Source organism: Pteropus medius, unplaced genomic scaffold (assembly GCF_902729225.1).
Source record: "Pteropus medius unplaced genomic scaffold, Ma_sr-lr_union100, whole genome shotgun sequence".
NCBI lineage: Eukaryota > Metazoa > Chordata > Mammalia > Chiroptera > Pteropodidae > Pteropus > Pteropus medius.
Genome location: NW_024349796.1, coordinates 18,006,970 through 18,023,688, shown reverse-complemented (window position 1 = coordinate 18,023,688; position 16,719 = coordinate 18,006,970). Strand labels below are relative to the sequence as shown.

Here is a 16,719-nt window from a genome sequence, read left to right as displayed (position 1 = left end):
GTGTGTGTGTGTATGAAGCTACCCTAACCCAGGGTGCCAGATGTAGCAAATAGAAACATCGAACCCCCAGTACCGGTGTGACACTCCGTGCAGCTAACGCCTGCATTCGATCTGTCTGCTGACCTCTGCTTCTCCCGCCTGGGCTGCAAGTTCATTGAGGGCGGACAGTCTCTTCAGCTGTGTCCACTCAGCTCTGGCCGGGCCCCCACGGTCGCTGAGTCCCAGCTGGCAGGAAACGACCCCAAACCTGCTAATGGGCTGTGCTGACGGCTGGGCCCCACTCCCCTCGCTCCTGGCCCTCTGTGCCCTGTGGGTCTCAGCAGTGGGGAGGAAGTCACATCGCCCTGAGCCGGTGGGGCCACGCCAGGAAACGCACAGGCCGGGGGCCACCACCCGTCACCCTCCCCTGCTCTCCTCCCGTCCCCATCGGCTACGCCATTGCCTCCTACTCCGCCCTCCCACGGCCTGGGCCGCGTGTGTGCTCAGCTCCTGGCTGTTCCCAGAGCCTCTGCTGAGCCGGGGAGGGACAGGACGTGCCCCGGCAGCTGCCCGGAGTGAGTCACGTCTCAGGTCCCACCAGCGAGGGAGGAGCGAGCAGGGTAGGCCTCCGGGGGCCGAAAGGGAGGGTATTTTCGCTGGTGGTCTGAACACAGGCGGACGGGGGGGTCATGCGGGAGCGTTAAGAGACGTCGGTTAATTAATCAGAAGAAATGCTCCCCACGGGCCAGCTGGCGATGCGGACAGTCCTTGGCTACAAACTTTCATGCTTGTAAACAAATTGGTAACACTCTCCACTTGGTAATGCAACATAGTAGCGACCTGCGAGCACAGAGGCATCACCGTCCCATTCCCGCGAGAGCAGGTCGACCCCGGGGAGTCGAGAGGTTTAGCCAGAGTCACAGGGCCGGGCCCAGCCTCCGGACCGACCGGCTGCTCGGTGGGCGTGAGCGCTCGCGCCCCCCGCGCCCTGCCCGGCCGTCTCGCACGACCAAATCGTTTTCCCAGACTCCGGGTGGTCACCACTCCGCCCCAAAGCCGTTTACTCACATCAGCGCCCGACTCACAGGCTTCCTGGACTCAGTCAACCGAATGTATTTATGTCGCACCGAGCATCGGAAAATGAATTTTCCGAGGGAAATGAATGCGCAGCAAACCTGGCCAATTCCTCCCTTTAGCCCCTCACCTGTGACAGACGCGACAGACGAGTCCTCCCAAATTAGCCCCCGACGGAAACGCAGGAAGGCCCGAGTCAAGCCGGAGGCAAAGGGAGCCTCTGACTCCTACGCCGCCCACCCTCTCCCTGGCCCGGAACCCCAACGACCAGGGTGACCCCTGCGAGCAAGGTGGGCTCAAAGCAAATGCTGCCAGGATCCCGGGGGGCCCACGAAGACGGCGCCCCAGGCTCCCGCGGAAGGGCAGCCCTCACCCCACCCGCACGATGCCTCGGGGGGCTCACGAATTTCCAAAAAGAAAACAGGCCAATGCTGAAATCGGCAAAAAGAAAGAAAAGCCATCGAATCGGAGCGCTGGGAGAGACAGCTGGGCCAGGAGCCCCGAAGTCAGGCTACGAGGAAAGCCCTTTGCTGGCCTGGATGGCTGGCCCGGAGCGTGGCCCCAGGGCGCGCTCCACAGATATCGGTTCAGTAGCGGGTGGGCCGGGCTTGGAGGGTTGACGTCACATGGAAAGGCAGTGACAGGGCCAGGATTAAAAGATCAGGGGTCATCTCTACCCATGTAAATGAAAAAAATCTTAAGACTGATTATATTCAGTTTTCTTCACGTACATTATTTCATGTAATCCTGGAACTAGCCCCACGAGGGGACTTGGTTACACCCGCGCCACACGCGAGGGGTGGAAGGGGCCTTCCTCCGTGAAGCCGCGGAGCTCGAATTCGAACCCTGGCATGCCCGACAAAAACCCCGCTCCAGCCCCCGTCTGCAAGGTCAGGAGCCGCTGCAGTGGCGCCGCTCCTGGCCTCGGGGTGGGGGTGCTTCCGGGGCGCCTTGGCCATCGGCACAGACTGAAGGGACAGCTCCCTTTGGGGTTTCCCCAGAGACAGCCGCATCACCCACGAACAGACCTCAAGAAGCCAAACTCTCACATCTGTGACCCAATCGGGTTGCGAGATGGACTCTCACAAACGTGTCTCTTTGTGCTTTTCCGAAAACGTTCTCATCTGAGACGTGAAGAAATATCTATCGGCCCTAACAGGAGGCTGTACTGAGGGCCCCTATGACACGTGGCCAAGTGAAGGGACCCGGTCCCATCGCAGGGAGCGGAGCAGCCTCCTCTCCCCGCCCCACCCCCTCCATCCCCACGACGGCCCGGTCCCTTGGAGGGGAACCAGCTCCTTACCGGATAGCCCCACGAGCCAGGCCCCGCCTGGAACTTGGAGTAGTAGCTGCTCCGGTTGGCAGTCCCATAGTTGTTGTAATTGTCGGCCAAGCCATCGTACATGGACCCTGAGGGCAGAAACAGAGTTAGAGGGTGGTGGCCGAGCAGTTCACCCCCCTCCCCACCGGGCATCGCTGCGTCCGGGTCCAGCACGCCCCAGGGGACCAGGTCCGCGCTCAGTGGCTGGCCAATGGGGCTGAGTCGCCCTTTGCTGTGTCCCTTTACTCCGCCCCCTCCACGGCCAGCGCCCCTACAGACAGCTGCGGGACAGCTCAGGGTGGGCCAGCCCTTCCTGGGAACCTTATGGCTCCCTGCTCTTGAGGCAGGTGACACCCACAGGTCAGGACCTGGCGTGGGGGGCCTCCGACCGCCGCTGTTCCAGTCCAGGGACTCACGAGTCCCCATTCCACAGGGACCAGCTTCCCACTTGGGGAAGATGGGCAGGGCCTCCACTGCCAGGTCCAGAGCTGCGAGGTCAGCACCACAGAGCAGCGATGGCCGCTGAGAGTCCAGCTCGGGGCGGGACTCCACTTCCCACCCTCAGCCCGGCCCCACCAGTGACGCAGTGACCTTCCGCCCCTCCCCACATCCCCTGGCTGCTGCAGGTGGTGAGGGCAGCGTGGCCATCCCCTCAGAGGCCCGTGAGCACTAATTAATGTTCCTGAGAGCTGGAGGCCACGAACCACAGGCGGGAGGACGGTATCGTTAGGATTTCAGGGCAAAGGGCCTTGAATCACAGAAAGAGGGGCTGAATTTGGGCTCCTGATGGGGCCACCCCCTCCCCGGGCTTGAGGTGGGGGCACTAAAGGACAGCTGTCCTTGGAACATGGCTGACGGCGACAGGTCACGACCTTGCTCACAGGCTCCTCGCGGAGTCTGCCCGCCCTCCTCGGCCACAGCCGTCGAATCTCGCCCACCTTCCAAAGCCACGCTCCAGACCTCGTTCCCTCCGGGAAGCCCGGCCTCCCTGCCACCTCCACCGCACCCCAGTCCCCTCCTGCCTGGGGTCCTTCCCCGGCCACTGCATGAGGGCCATAGAGGACAGCTGGGGCAAAGCTGGCCGCACTTCAGACCACGGTCTCCGTGGGTCCAGGCGAGTACCCTAGGGATGAGCATGCCGCTTCCTAGCGATGGCCGGACTCCAGCGTCCGAGGCCCTGTCTGGGGGGAGGGTTTGCCAGTGGTCTCACCTGCTCAGGTGGCCGGTCCCCACCTGCCACAGCCACCCAGACTCCCAAGCCTTTGGGGGGACGGGGACTGTGGCAGCTGTCCCCGCCTGGTGCCGCTTCTGTGCAATGCCACATGACACCCCAGAGCTCCTAGGACAGGACCCTGGCCCTGATTCTCCGCCCCAGTGGCAGAGGGTCAACTGGCTCTTAGGGCCATCGACCGTGGCCTGGGAGCCTGGAGTTGTTGAAATGGTCACGCTCTGACATTTGGGCAAGTCACGTGCTCTCTCTTGGCCCCAGCTTCCTCTCCTGTGGGAAGAGGGGGCGGCCCCCACACCCCCGAAGGCCCGCACAGTGCCAGCGCCCTGACGGCTCTCTGAGGGGCCGGCTCCCCTCGCCCGAGATTGGGCTCGTTACAGGAAGGGGGCAGACGTCAAAGGCTGTGTCGCCGCCTCCTTGGCTGCTCTGGGCCCAGCCACCCTGACTCCCAGTGGGACTGCCCTGGGAGCCTCTGGCTTCCTCGGGGCTCCCTGCTAAGTGCAGGCCGCTCATGGCCCGTTCTCCAGAAAGGGAGGAAGGCCGCCCTTGGGGGAGGACACTGGAGGCAACGCGGGGCTCGGACGCCCAGGGAAGGGGCGGCAGCCGGGCCTTGTTCCCGCCCTCCATCCGCCCCGCCTCTGCTGTACCCCCCTCCATCATCCGCCCCACCTCCGCTGTCCCCCACAACCCACCGGTCCGCCCCATCTCCACCGCCCTCCCAGGGCTCGGCGGGCCCACATTCGTTTGGTTCTGCCCCACGAGCATGGATTTCTCAGCAAAGGGCAGCGTGGGCCAGCCAGACGCTTCTGGATGGAAAGTCTGGAGTGGTGGCAGAGCCCACAGAGCCCTAAGAGGCCTCCCGCGGGGACGGGCGCCCGCGTCCTCTGCCGCTTCTCAGCGGGCGCTGTCCACAGCGGTGTCTCTTGCCCACTCGGTCAGCAGGCGACGCGCCCCTCCCTCGCACACACTCGTCCCTGTGAGACTGGCGGGGACCGGTGGGCCCCTCTCGCCGTGGAGGCGGGGTGAGAGTGGGGGGAGCACAGCGCCTCTGGAATGCCAGTCCCCGTGTCGCCATGGTGACTCTGGTGATGACAGCTGTTTGCCTGTAACTCTCACTTCCTTCCCGCGAGCTCCCGAACGCGCCCCCTGAGCTCCACCTGGGCTGAGACCGCCGTCAAGCCCGCCTCAAGGCGCTTGGCTTGGCTTCCTTGCGAGAACGAGGCTGCCATCACGCCCGCCAGCACTGCTTCTCCCGCAGAAGGTAGCTGTGCTCGGGCCCAAGGTCATGAGGGAGGGGAGGCGTCCAGAGCCGTCACACACCTGAGGTCACACCTTGCAGTACAATGCATAACCGAGGGGTACGGGTGGGGGCGGAGCTGCTCCTGCAACAGAAGCAGGTTTCCCTCTGCCTGGGAACTACCGCCTCCCAAAGTCAAGTTCAACAGCCAGGGCGTGGGGCTTCCCGCGAGGAGCAGGGCTGGGCGCGGCGGCCCTCACCGCTCCACCCCGCTTCCCTACTCACTTCTAGGAAGCCTTTCCTGGTCACCGCCCCTGCGCCTGTCACCCCTGGCCGCCCATCTCAGTACAGGGCATGGAGGCCGTGGTCTCCCTTGGCCACCTCTCGTGGGGACGGTGCTCCGGTGCCCAGAGGCCCCAAAGTCTCCATAATTGCTACATGAGACCAGGGTCCTTGAACTCTACCCAGCCAGGCCTTCATCCCAGCCAAGCAGGCCCCTGGCAGGCCAGGTAGACCTGGCAGAGAGGGGAGCTGGGTGCCGCCCTCGAATATCCACGGCCACTTACTTGGGGAGGATTCTCAGGGGAGGGGAGCCCAGCACCCAGCTCACCCCGAGCCCCGCCCCGCCCAGGTGAGCATCTGCATCCCACCGTGTGTCCACCAGGGCCGAAGATGGCGCTTCTCAGGGAAGCTGTCTGCCGCCCAGCCTAGCATTGTCGCTGTCCCCAGAGGCACCTTCCCGCCCCCCAGAACCCTGACGGCAAACGGCGAACGTCCACACCACTGGCTGGCTCTCGTCAGCACTTCGGGTGTACGGCCATCTCAGCACCCTGCCGCCCCGATGACATTCGTCCCTCGACACTGCTTCTCTCTGCGCCTGGCCCCCTTGGTGTCACAGCTCCCCCCGCCCCACGTAAGCTTTGAAAGCAGAAGCGGTGCCTTTGTTAGGACACATGGAGCTCTTTCTCCAGTGGGGACAGGCGGGCCTTGGCGGGGATGACTCATCCTGTTCACCTCTAAGCCTTCAAATAGGTCACACCCTCCACACCTGAAACAGCTCTTCTTCTCAGCCCAGGCCTCTCCCTGCCTTCAAGACCTCACACAAAAAGCAGCCTTTCCTGGGGAGGACCCCGCCCGGCTCCTGGCACTGCCACCCGCTGGCGGGACCTCGTCAGCACCCCTTCTGGCCGCTCGGCTGCTCGGAGCTGGCCCGTGGGCTCGTGAGAGTGACCTGCACGGTGTGTGTGAGTGCGTGGCCCAGGCCCAGGCCCAGGCCCAGACTCACCCCGAGAGGATGCTGGGGGCCCAGCCTGCTGACTCCTGCCCGCAGGCCGCTCTCAGGACAGTGTCTGTGGCGAAGTCCAGGTGCCCCAGGAGGAGGACGGCCAGCCATGCTCCGTCTCCTCTGCCCAAGCCAGCTGGGGACACTGTGGACCTGCCTCCCGTCCTGGAGTGCGAGCTGGGCCAGCACGGCCTCGCCGGCGCTTGGCGTGGTTCTGGCCCTGCCCCTGGGCACGTGTGACAGAAACGCAGAGGAAGCCTGTGTCCCTTCCCCTCACCAGCACCCCAGCCCAGCTGTGCTGGAAGCCCGCCACCCACCTGCGCGTGGCCGCCACGAAACCTGAGGACTGCGCAGTGGCTGGTCGCATCCTGTGGAAGTCTGTGGGGATGAACTGTGGGGACGGATTGGCCCGGGGGCGAGGGCCAAAGCAGGACTCGGCCACAGGGCTGGACGCCCAGAGTAAAATCTTCCCCAGCAGTTACTACATCGGGCGTCCGCGTGTGTGCGCGCGTGTGTGTGCCTGTTACAGGGTGGCCCCCACTCTGAGCCTGTGTGCGAGCGAAGGACAGGGACCAGAGCTGTGGCTCTTGAACGTGGCTACACGTCGGACTCGCTGGGCATACGACACGTCCGGAGGCCGGCACTGTCTCCGCAGTCACTCAGTCGGGCCTGTGCAGTGGGCCAGGCATTGCATTTTTTAAAATGCCAGTTGGCTCCAACGTGCCGCCAAGTTTGAGAACAGGGTACCCGACCGGGTTTGGGGTGTGCGAGGGTGTTTACGCATAAGAAGCTGTGAGCCATGCTTCTTGAGTGAGGAGCCCTTCCACAGCACAGCTGCAGGCGGTTTGGGGCCTGGTTTGCAGAGGTAAGGAGTTAGACAAGCTAGTTCCAAAACGTGTGACTGTCACCAGGCACCCTGGAGGTGATCTAAGCCAAGGCGTCACAGGGGCAGACGCCCAGAGAGAGGCAGCAGCTTGCCCAAGATCTCGCACCAGTCAGCAGGACACCCAGGCTGGACTCCGGCCACAGCACAAGCCTCAGGGCGGGGTGTGTGCATGTGCGTATGCGCACAGGTGTGGACACGTGCGTGCGTGTGTGCGTGTGTGTGTGCGTCTGTGGTGTGCCTACAAAGAACGCCACCCAAGCACGACACCTAACATCCTTCCGTTTGGTTTCATTCAAACGTCACACGGCTTCTGGGGGGTCACACCCCATCTCAGAGGTCGTTCCCACATTTTGAAACCTAGAACAATTGGCTTATTGATATTTACGATTTCGTGTGTGGGAAGAGGAATTTGAGGGCTTTTTTTGGTTGTTTAAGAAATCTCCGCCAAGGAGCTCAGCCAAGGGAAAAGAGCCAGAAAAATAGCATTTGCCGCAAAACAGCCTGGAATCCCCAGCATTTTTGCATGTGTTGAAACAAGCCGACGAAAATCGACTCAAACCTCAACTTCAAGCCAAGATACGTTGTAAAGAAACAAGAATTGGTACATTTGAAGTTTAATTAGTGTGTTTTGCCGCTGGACCGAGCCGAGGCACAAATACTGCCCTTTGCTGTCTCCTGTGTCAGCTCTGGTCCCTAAAACATGCGCCAGACGTGACACCCGTTCACAGTCTGTGGTCCAAGGACAGCTTTCAGACAGAAGGGTGAGCTGCGCCCCACCCGGGCAGAGCTGGGTGCTGGGAGAGAGCCAAACACGAAGGGGAAAGGAAGAGCTAACAGGGCGGGCCCCTCCCCGTGTGCCGGGGCCCGCACAGGCCGGCCCGGGACAGCCTCAGGCACCTCTGCCGGGGACGACGAGGCCGGGACAGGCAGCACCCCAGCCCTCCGCCACCCGCCCCTGTCTCTGACCGAGGAGGAGTCAGGGTTGGCCCTCGAGATGAGGAAACGGGGCTTCTGGGAGGAAGGGAGGGGAGTCGGGCCCAAGGCCGGAGGTGCGACTCCCAGCCGCCTGAGTGGCAGGGAGACACAGCGCGAGATTTTCCTTCCCCAGAGAAGGGACGGGGGAAGAGGCTGACCTCGCACACCTTGTGGCTGGTGTGACTCACGGGGAGCTGGATCTTGAGATTTGGATGAGGCTTTGGGACGGGGTCCCCATGAAGTTACAAAGCACCTGGGTGTGGAAAAGTGTCTCCCTTCAGGCCGGAAAGCGGGGCGCTGCCCTTTGCCCACAGCCTCCGCTGATCACCAACCCCTGCAGGACTCCCCAGCCCGGCAGGTCGAGCTCCCCGCAGAGACCCGTCTGAGCAGCCACATCCCTCGAGCGCCCTGCAGCCTGAGCAGACGCCCTGCCACACGAGGACAGGACAGTGAATGAGGGGCCCATGGGGAAAGGCCATATAGGCAGGCAGGCCGCAGCAGCCTCCTCACTGCCCTGGGGGGCCCAACCAGCGCGGGACATCTGTCTGGAGCACACGTTTCAGGAAGACTGGGCAGAGATGGCCCTGGGCCCCAGGCCACAGGGATAGGCTCTGAGAGGGTCCCACTGCTGGGCCCTCGGTGGCCCATTCCTGACTGTCCTTCGCAGGCTACAGGCGTGGCGGCCGCCTTGCCCCGCACCTGTGGGGTGTGGCTGGCCTTCTCCAGGGCTGCAGTTTCTCACTAGAAGGGCCCTGGGCGGGACTCGGGGAACCCAAGACCCCTGCTCCTGTCTCATGGATGACACTGAAGGAGAATTTGAGCCTCCCACTGCAGCAAGGGACATGGCTGGGGTACAGCCCTTCCACAGCCACCAAGCCCCTCCTGGGGACCAGAGGAGGTATGTGGGATGCAACTGATTCGAGAGAGGGAGTGAAGTGAGTGGCCACGGTGCCAGCAACGGCCGACCTGGGGTGGTTCCGCGAGGAGGTGGGGACGCTGATGAAACCAAGCCGGATAAACCAGAAGCACCAGCTCCAAGTGACCTAACTGCCTCTCCCGGCTGTGATGCCGCCCGGGGGACTGGTCCTAGCTGAGGGGACAGTGGACACATCCACAGGGCCAAGTGTGTCTGGAGACGTATGCGTGAGCCCCTGGAGTTGAACCTCACCTTGGCCAAAGGCCCCTGGAGGACTCTGGCATGGACGGACACTCGACTAGTGTCCCAACAGGCGGGAAGAGGAGATGTTTGGGGCACTGGGGCCGGTCTGAGATTTTTCTGGAGCTGTGAGCCTGGAGCTCGGGCCAGAGATGGCGTGGGAGTGGGAAGGGGACAGGGGACAGGGCCATCTCGTTCAGAGAAGAGAGGAGACTGGCTGCAGCCGTGACTGGGCCACGGCCAGAAATGGGGCACTTTGCTCTTCACAAACTCCTCCAGTAAAGGCCAGTAAGCACGGAGCCACCGAGGCTCCAAGTGAAGGAGGAGGCTGAGGGTCTGGGGGCTGTGAGACCTCGAGGCAGGGTCTGCAGGAAGGGACCAGGGGCTCAGGCCAGGGCCACGGGCATGCAGAGCTGCGCCTGGGCCGGGGGTGCTGGGCGGGGGTGCTGGGCGGGCCTCAGCCAGCCACTTCTCTCCCTGGACTCAGCACAGGGGCCACCAGGACACAGGAGGGAACAGAAGCCAGAGGTGGGGCGCGAGAGCAGGTGCGGGGCACGAGCACCGGAGCCTGCTGTGTGGTGGGCGGCGGCCAGGGTAGGCCTCCCTCTCCCCCTCCCCCTCTTCCTCTCCCGGACCTCCCGCCTCGTCACTCGTCACTCTCTCATGAGGGCCTGACCCAGACACGAACCCTGGTTGACCGCGCTGGCTTGCAGTCTGCAGGGTCTTCACTAGCATTTTACTAAATTCAGCTAAATAAATAGGTAGAACAGTCACCAGCTTGTGTGCTGTTCTCATTCGAATTCTTTGCATTAAAGCATTTGCTCTTAACGTTCTTCACAAAAGCCCAGATCCGGCACCTCTCTCCTCGTTTCGGGGGTCCTCTTCCTTTCCCCTAGCACCCCGCTTCAGTGGGGAACCTGGGGTGGGCTGGTCAGGTGAGCCGCACACTGATTGGACAAGCGCCCCTCCGAGGGCCCAGCCTGGGGCCAGTGGGAAGTCCCTCCTCTCCCCCAACACACTTGTTCCCACCGAAGCTGAGTGCGCAGGGACAACCCGCGGGAAAGGGGGCGTCCCCAGGGCGCACGCCGGCCCCGGTGGCCTCTTCCTGCTAGCGGGCTGTTTCCGCGCCCCCTCCCGCCCCTGTTTGGGTCTAGGTGCCAGCCTCGCCCGCCGCTGGCAGCCCCGTCCTGGAGAGCCACCTGTGCGCTCACCGGCGCGCGCTGACCGGGGCGGAACAGGGCCGGGGAGCTCTGGGTTCGCCCCGCGCAGACCGGCCTCGCCCGCAGTCCCTCGCTCCCGGCAGCCCCGGATGTGCCCGCCCCGCGGCGGGGCAGGGGCGCACGGACCCCGCGCAGACCCCGCGCAGACCCCGCGCACGCGCGCGCAGCCTTTACCTCGGTTGGAGTGGCTCAGGGTGGACGACTGGGAGGACTTGGACTTCTGCCGCCTGACGGTCATCAGCACCTGCTCCTGCACGCGCTGCCTGCCCGACGTGCCGGTCTTCATCTTCTGATCGGAGGGCAGGGCCAGCGTCGAGTTGTCCTGGTCCTGGAAGCACTCGTAGGCCAGGGCGGTCTTGAGCGGCGAGTGGTTCATGGTGGCGGCGGAGGCGCGGGCGCGCTGGCCTGGAGAGCGCGGGGCGGCGAGGGGCGGCGCGGAGGGCTCTTGTCGCTCAGCGGCTCCCTGTGGCCATAGAGTGAGTGTTCGCGAAGGCTCGGGGCTGCTCCTGGCGCCTCCGCCCTGGCTCGTCCCTCTCCTGGCACTGGCGAGGCCCGCCCTGCGTCAGACTGGATATACCGCCCCTGCCTGCACCACCCACTCCGCCCTGTCCTGCCGCTGCGGCGGCGGGCGCTCCTGGGGGCAGGGCCGCGTCGGGAGTGTGGGACTGCTGTCCGCCCTGTCGCCCTCCCCTCCCCCTCCACGCCTGCAGCGAGGTCCTGGAGACGCCCGCGGTCCTGTTCCTGCTGCAGGCGGAGAAAGTAGCGCTCGGCTCAGGAGCCTGGGGAGCCATCTCTCTGGCAAGACGCGCCAGAAGCGCTCCATCTTAGGGGGTACCCGGCCCCCTGGAGGGCAGCTTCTAGCCTGCAGGCGGAGGGGTGGGGGCATGAAGCCAGGCCAGGGACCAGCCTTGGGACGAAAACCCAAAGCCGGTGAGCAGTACCTGCCAGAGGGTGGATCCGCCCGAACTCCAGACTTAGCCCCTAAAACGGGGCCAGGCGCACATTAGGGGCACAATAAAAAATACTTTTAAATGGATGAACGAATAAAGGCTCATTTGCGGTGAATTAAGTCTAGTGTAAATCTTATCCAGATCCTTACTGAAAAGCTCAAAGTCCGCCTTGCCCATAAACCGCCACACAGGGACTTAGGGTTGCAGGACGCCCGTGTGCATTCTCCCGCAGCCCCGGGACACGCGCGGTGATGCCTCGCTCCAGTGGCATCGTCTCCAGGCACAGTGGCAGCCTACGCCAGGTGATTTGGTGTGACAGGAGCTGAGTACTTTTTAAAGGACCTTGATGGAAATCTTTGCAAAGGTGTCACACCCTGCCTTGCCTCCTTACCCAAAAGATCCTGAACGCATTTCGCGAACTTCTCCATGAACCGAGGCTCTCATCGTGGACATCATTACTGAGCTGTGTCATAGTGGCCAGCTCCTGAGATTGGGGGCTCCTCTATTAGGCTGTCACAGCTGTCACTTCTGCTGTCATTTGTAGTCACCACCCACGGCTCACAAACTCCTCTTGTAATCTGCAAAGCAAGAGACCATCAGAATCTACGCTTGCCGGGAATTTTATGTCGAGGGAGGATGGAGAAGCCCGAGTGAGTTTCAGGGGCCACTCGAAAGTCACACGCTCATTACCTGAGAAGTGGGTGTCATACGTGGGGAGCCCCGGCTCTTCCCAGAAGGCACCCCACAGGCACGTGCTAAGCTGAATATCGTAAAGCAGATGATAGTCCCCAATAGAAATAGTTTTATAATTGAGGCCTGTGCTCCTAAGGACCGAGTGTCAAATAAACCAGAGATGTGACTAACGATACGTCATGGGTACGAAAGGTCAACACCTGTAAGCCTCGATCGGCACTTAAAAATGTAAGATTCTGCTTCCAGCCATAGGCCCTGGGGCTGACGGAGCCCTGGACACCCCCAGCCCGGCCTCGACATCTTTCTGACAGGGGGAGGAGGTGGCTTGCCCGAGGTCGTCAGTTAACCATTCTAACCAAGTCTGGTGACTCCTGCCCGGGCCACTGTTCTTCTCTGCAGCTCTCCAGCCTCCCTTATAAAAGTCCTATAAAATGGGCATTAAAGTCCCCTGCACACGGGTTATGGAAGAGCCCAGAGCGCTGTAAAGAGCACATGACAGCACATAAAAATACGGCTCCATTGTATCACTCGTCAGGCCTATCCAAAACCTAATCTGCCAGCTACAATAAATGTTAATTGTGTCTTTGACGGTGATTGTTTTGCTACCTTTGGGGTGCAGGAAGGCCTTCAAGGAGCGGCCCACACTGCTAGGAAAGGCAGCGCGTAACCCCTGGAAGCTGACAGCGGTGACCTCTAAAATTGTGTCTAGGTACGAAATTCAGTTGTTCTGGATGCTTCTCTGTTACTTTTGTGAGCCAGGCGCGGTTCTGGCCCTGCACGTGGACCATCTCTTCAGAATCTGTGTGGCGGCCCTGTGGGGGCTGGGGGCACCAGAACCATCACTGAGGCTCAGTGAGGTCACCAAGCTGGGAAGTGGCAGGGACAGGGCCTGGGCACCCAGTGGCCGTGCCAGGCTGCCTCCTCGGTTTTCCAGTGACCCCTTCCAGGGGTCAGTCTGTGAGCAGCACCCAGTTCCCTCACACGGCGTGGAAGTCAGACCACCTGGGTCCGGGGTCCCGTTGTGTCACTAACCAGCTGCACGATGCTCGGAAGTCCCTCCCCCTGTCCCCAGCTCCAACCCCTGCACTCGACCCCTAATCTGTCGCTTTGTGCGGGTGTGGAGAGCAGGAGCCCCCAGAATCAGTCGTGGGGACAGTATTTCCCGCCTGCCACGCGGGCACCGGAGTGCGGGGCGCCCGGAAGCGGACGGAGGGCGCGCTCCCTCCGCCGAGCCCTGCCGTGTGACCTGCTGTAGAGGTGGCTGCTTGCGTTACTGTGTTACTGTCTGTCAAATTCCCCTGAGAACCCTAGAGGAGGAATTATTTTGCAGACGAGGAGACACACTCAGAAGGGCTAAGGCCGCAGTGAGGCTGGGTTTGACCCTTGGTCTGACTTCTCGCCTGGGAGCAGGGAAGGAGGGGGCAGTCACGGTCGGCCCCGGGGGGTGGGGGGCGGGCCGTCCATGCTGGAGAGCCTGGTTGGGGGCTCGATGGTGTTGGGCCAGTGGGCCACCTCTTCCCCGTCACCGCCATCTTCTGCCTGCCTGAGCCCTGCCCCGCGTGGGGCCTGCCTCGGAAACGGACCGCAGAAGAGGGTGACACTCCTCGCTGTCGGTGAGGCTCGGTCACAAGAGCCGAGCTCTGCATGGCGCGCTGTCGAGGTGACGTTCAGAACACGCTTGGAGACGGTGGGAAGTTCTAACAGGTGCGTGTGAGTGTCGGGGTCGTGGGTGGTCTGGGGAAAGCACCCCGAAAGAAGCTGACCCGCTGTTGGCTTGATTCTGACGCAAGACGAGAACGTTTTCATCGTCACGGGGGTCAGATGGGTGTGACGAATGGCCTGAGACGCCCCTGCCGCCAGCCCTGTGGCGTTAAGCGGGACCCAGATGTCACTCTCAGCTCTGCAGGCTCACAGTGCTCATGGAAGTAAAACCTTGTGACCTCAAGTTTCACTGAAAAGTGGAATCTGGATTCACTTACGCAACGGCGTGGACTGAGCATCTGCTGTAAAGCAGGCCCTGTCCTAGGCACTGGGGACACCAGGGGAAGAGGACAAAGTTCCTGCCCTTCTTGAGTGTACCTCCTAGAGGGGGGGGAGAGCGGACGGCTGGCCCAGGGGGACTGAGAGGAGGCCTCTGGGGCTCCCGCTGCCTCTAAGAGAGACCGGGCTGAAGCTTCTCCAAGTTCCAGCCCCCAGGTGAGGGGATCACCTCTACCCGAACCCCAAGCTGATGCAGACACCCCCAGGAGGTTGGCTCCTTTCTTTATGGACCACTAAGCTTGCCAGCGTGGCCCCCCCGTATGCAGCCCAGTCCTTATGTCCTTGACTCCTCTTCCAGACCCCTCTGGCTTCCTGGGCAGCAGCCCTGGGGCCAGCTCCCTGCGTCTGGCTGTTTCCAGCTGAGTCCCTTCGGTCAGCTAGCAGGCTCCCCAGTGGCGGCCAGCTCAGGACCACACTGCCCCTTCCCTGTCGCTAAGGAGCCTCCTGAGGGTTTGTTTCCCCCGCAGCCCTCGGCCTCTCTGTCTGCACACGTGCTGTCCTCTCTGCGTGGCTCACACTCAGCCAGTCCCTTGGGCGTGTGGACTGTACGCCACGCCAGGTCCTGTGGGTCCTGCCCTCACGGGGCTTACTTACATTCTAAGTGGCGGACATTGAGCAAACTTGTAATGAGCTAGTAAAAGGTTTACAAACTGTACTCAGGGCTGATGGCCGACACAGACGGGTGACGTTCCCCGGGGTGGTCGAAGGTGGGGGGCCTGTGGCAGGTGCATGTGTGGGGCACTGCCTGGAGGGTGCAGAGGGCCCAGAGAGCAGCTCCCAGCCATGGACAGGGACAGGAACGGGCACACGGAGGCCACTCCCAAGCCCTGGGCAGGCACCCTGACTGGAATACCACGCCTGAGACCGTGAACCCCTATCCGCCAGACTCCAGCGGGGCTGTGGCCGTGCACCCAGCCTGCTGTGCCCTGGAAGATGGGGGCGCCCGGCAGTGAGTGAGCGGAAGGGGAGCAGAGTCCGGGTTGGAACCTGGAGAGCAGGGCCCATGAGTGCGCGGCCGCCGGGCCGGGCCAGCGAGGGGCGAGGCCGGGCGTGCTCCTGGGCCTGGACGCGCCCCGACTCTCCCAGCCGACATTCTGGTCTCCCTGGGCGGGGCGGGTGGGGCAGCTGTGAGGGCGGGAGGCTGGTGATGAATAACTGGGCAGCGACCCAGCCCCAGCCCAGCAGGCTGCCGTCAGCACTAGGCCGTCTCCGCGCCCCGCCCCTCTGCCCACCCCAAATTCCAGTTCCGTGCTCCCTCACACGGGCTCACCTGGGACCTGCCTTCCCGCCTGCCCCTCCCCCCGGCCCGCAGCGCTGTTTGTAGACCCCTGGCAGGACCGGGTGTCCGCCTCGGGGTCTCGGGAGCCCCCAGCTCTCCGCGAGACTGCACGTCCCCGGGGCACTTCCCAGGGAGGCGGCCAGGAGCATGAGAACGGGCCATGGCGCACGCAGGCCGGGGTGTGTGGCGGCTTCCGCGGCCGGCCGTGCGGCCTCGAGCAGGCCGCTCCGCCGCTCCGTGCCTCAGTTTCCACATTTGCAACGCTGGGTTAGTAACACCTACCTCACATGCCGCTCATGACCATAAACACGCGCACACGTGTAAAAGGCCGGCGCCGCGCTTGGCGGGCTGCGACAGCCTCATGGAGCAGGACCCCCCCGCCCCCCACAGCGCCTCCGGGCCCCCCGCCGCCCTGCCTTCTGGACTCCCCAGCTTAGACCCCCGCCCAGGGCCCAATCCGCTGCGTGTGCCCCGCTCCCGACCCGGGCTGGCACTGCGCTCTGCCTTCACGGACGGCTGTCACTGCCACCAGACCCTCTGAGGGCTTAGCCCTGAGTGAGAAGAGCTCGGTGCCGTGGCTTTGGCCCTGCGGCCCCCACCGTGGGGGTGCGAGCCTGCTCTCTTTTGGGGAGGATGAGAGTGGGGGCTGAGCGACAAGCCAGGGGCTCGAAGGGAAGCCGGGGGAGCGGGCGAAAAGCAGCCCGAGGCGGGGTGGGCAGGTGCCGAGACTGCCAGCATCTGGGAGGGGGTGCGGCTCAGGGAAAGGCCGTGGGAGCTGGCAGAAGCTCGGGGCGTGTCCCCAAAGAGCTGAGCAGGCTCTGTGCTTGCTCTCTCTCAGTCTCACAGTCACCTGCCCAGCCCCGGCCCCAGCCCTGCACAGCCTCATGGTAATTTGATGAGTCACCCGCCCGCGCCTGCAGACAGGCAGCCACACCCAGGACAGCTGGCACCCCGGATGGCGTTTCTCCTCGCGGCAGGCTGCCAGGCCATAGATGGGCACTGACGGAAAGCCGAGATGCTCTGGGCCTTGGGCCGGGCTAAGAATCTGCTGAGTGGCAGAGCCTCCCGTCGGCATTGCCCTATGGCCCGTCAGGCCTCCTGTGGACAGCCGGGCCCAGGTGCCTCCTTATTAGGAGTGTCAATCACAGGCATTGGCCTGGCACCTCCCAGCTGTGCCCAGGGGGCCTGGGCTTCAGGCTTCTCCGGGGAGGCGATAGTCCCCCATCGGCCCAGCGTTCACAGGGGCCACAGTGGGCCAGGTGTGATGCCCTCCAGCTGGTGGGCCACTGCCTCATCCAAATTCCGTCACCGCCAGCCCTCCCAGCCCCACTCAAATGCCCACCTGTTGGCCCCAGATGTCCAGCGCTGGACTAACGCTCCCTCCCCCACCCCGGCCAGC

General features: G+C 63.3%; 1 protein-coding gene across 1 annotated transcript in view; it reads right to left on the bottom strand.

Annotated features, from left to right (window-relative positions):
• The window catches only part of PKP1 (plakophilin 1), a 47,444-nt gene that overhangs the window by 23,283 nt on the left and 7,442 nt on the right, over window positions 1–16,719 (bottom strand). Inside the window, exons 2-4 of the mRNA XM_039883566.1 lie at window positions 11,700–11,886; window positions 10,533–10,821; window positions 2,357–2,463 (exon numbers count right to left, since the gene is read on the bottom strand). Coding sequence (XP_039739500.1) covers window positions 2,357–2,463; window positions 10,533–10,821; window positions 11,700–11,780 — 477 coding nt within the window. The 5' untranslated portion in view covers window positions 11,781–11,886. The remainder of the gene's footprint in view (window positions 1–2,356; window positions 2,464–10,532; window positions 10,822–11,699; window positions 11,887–16,719) is intronic.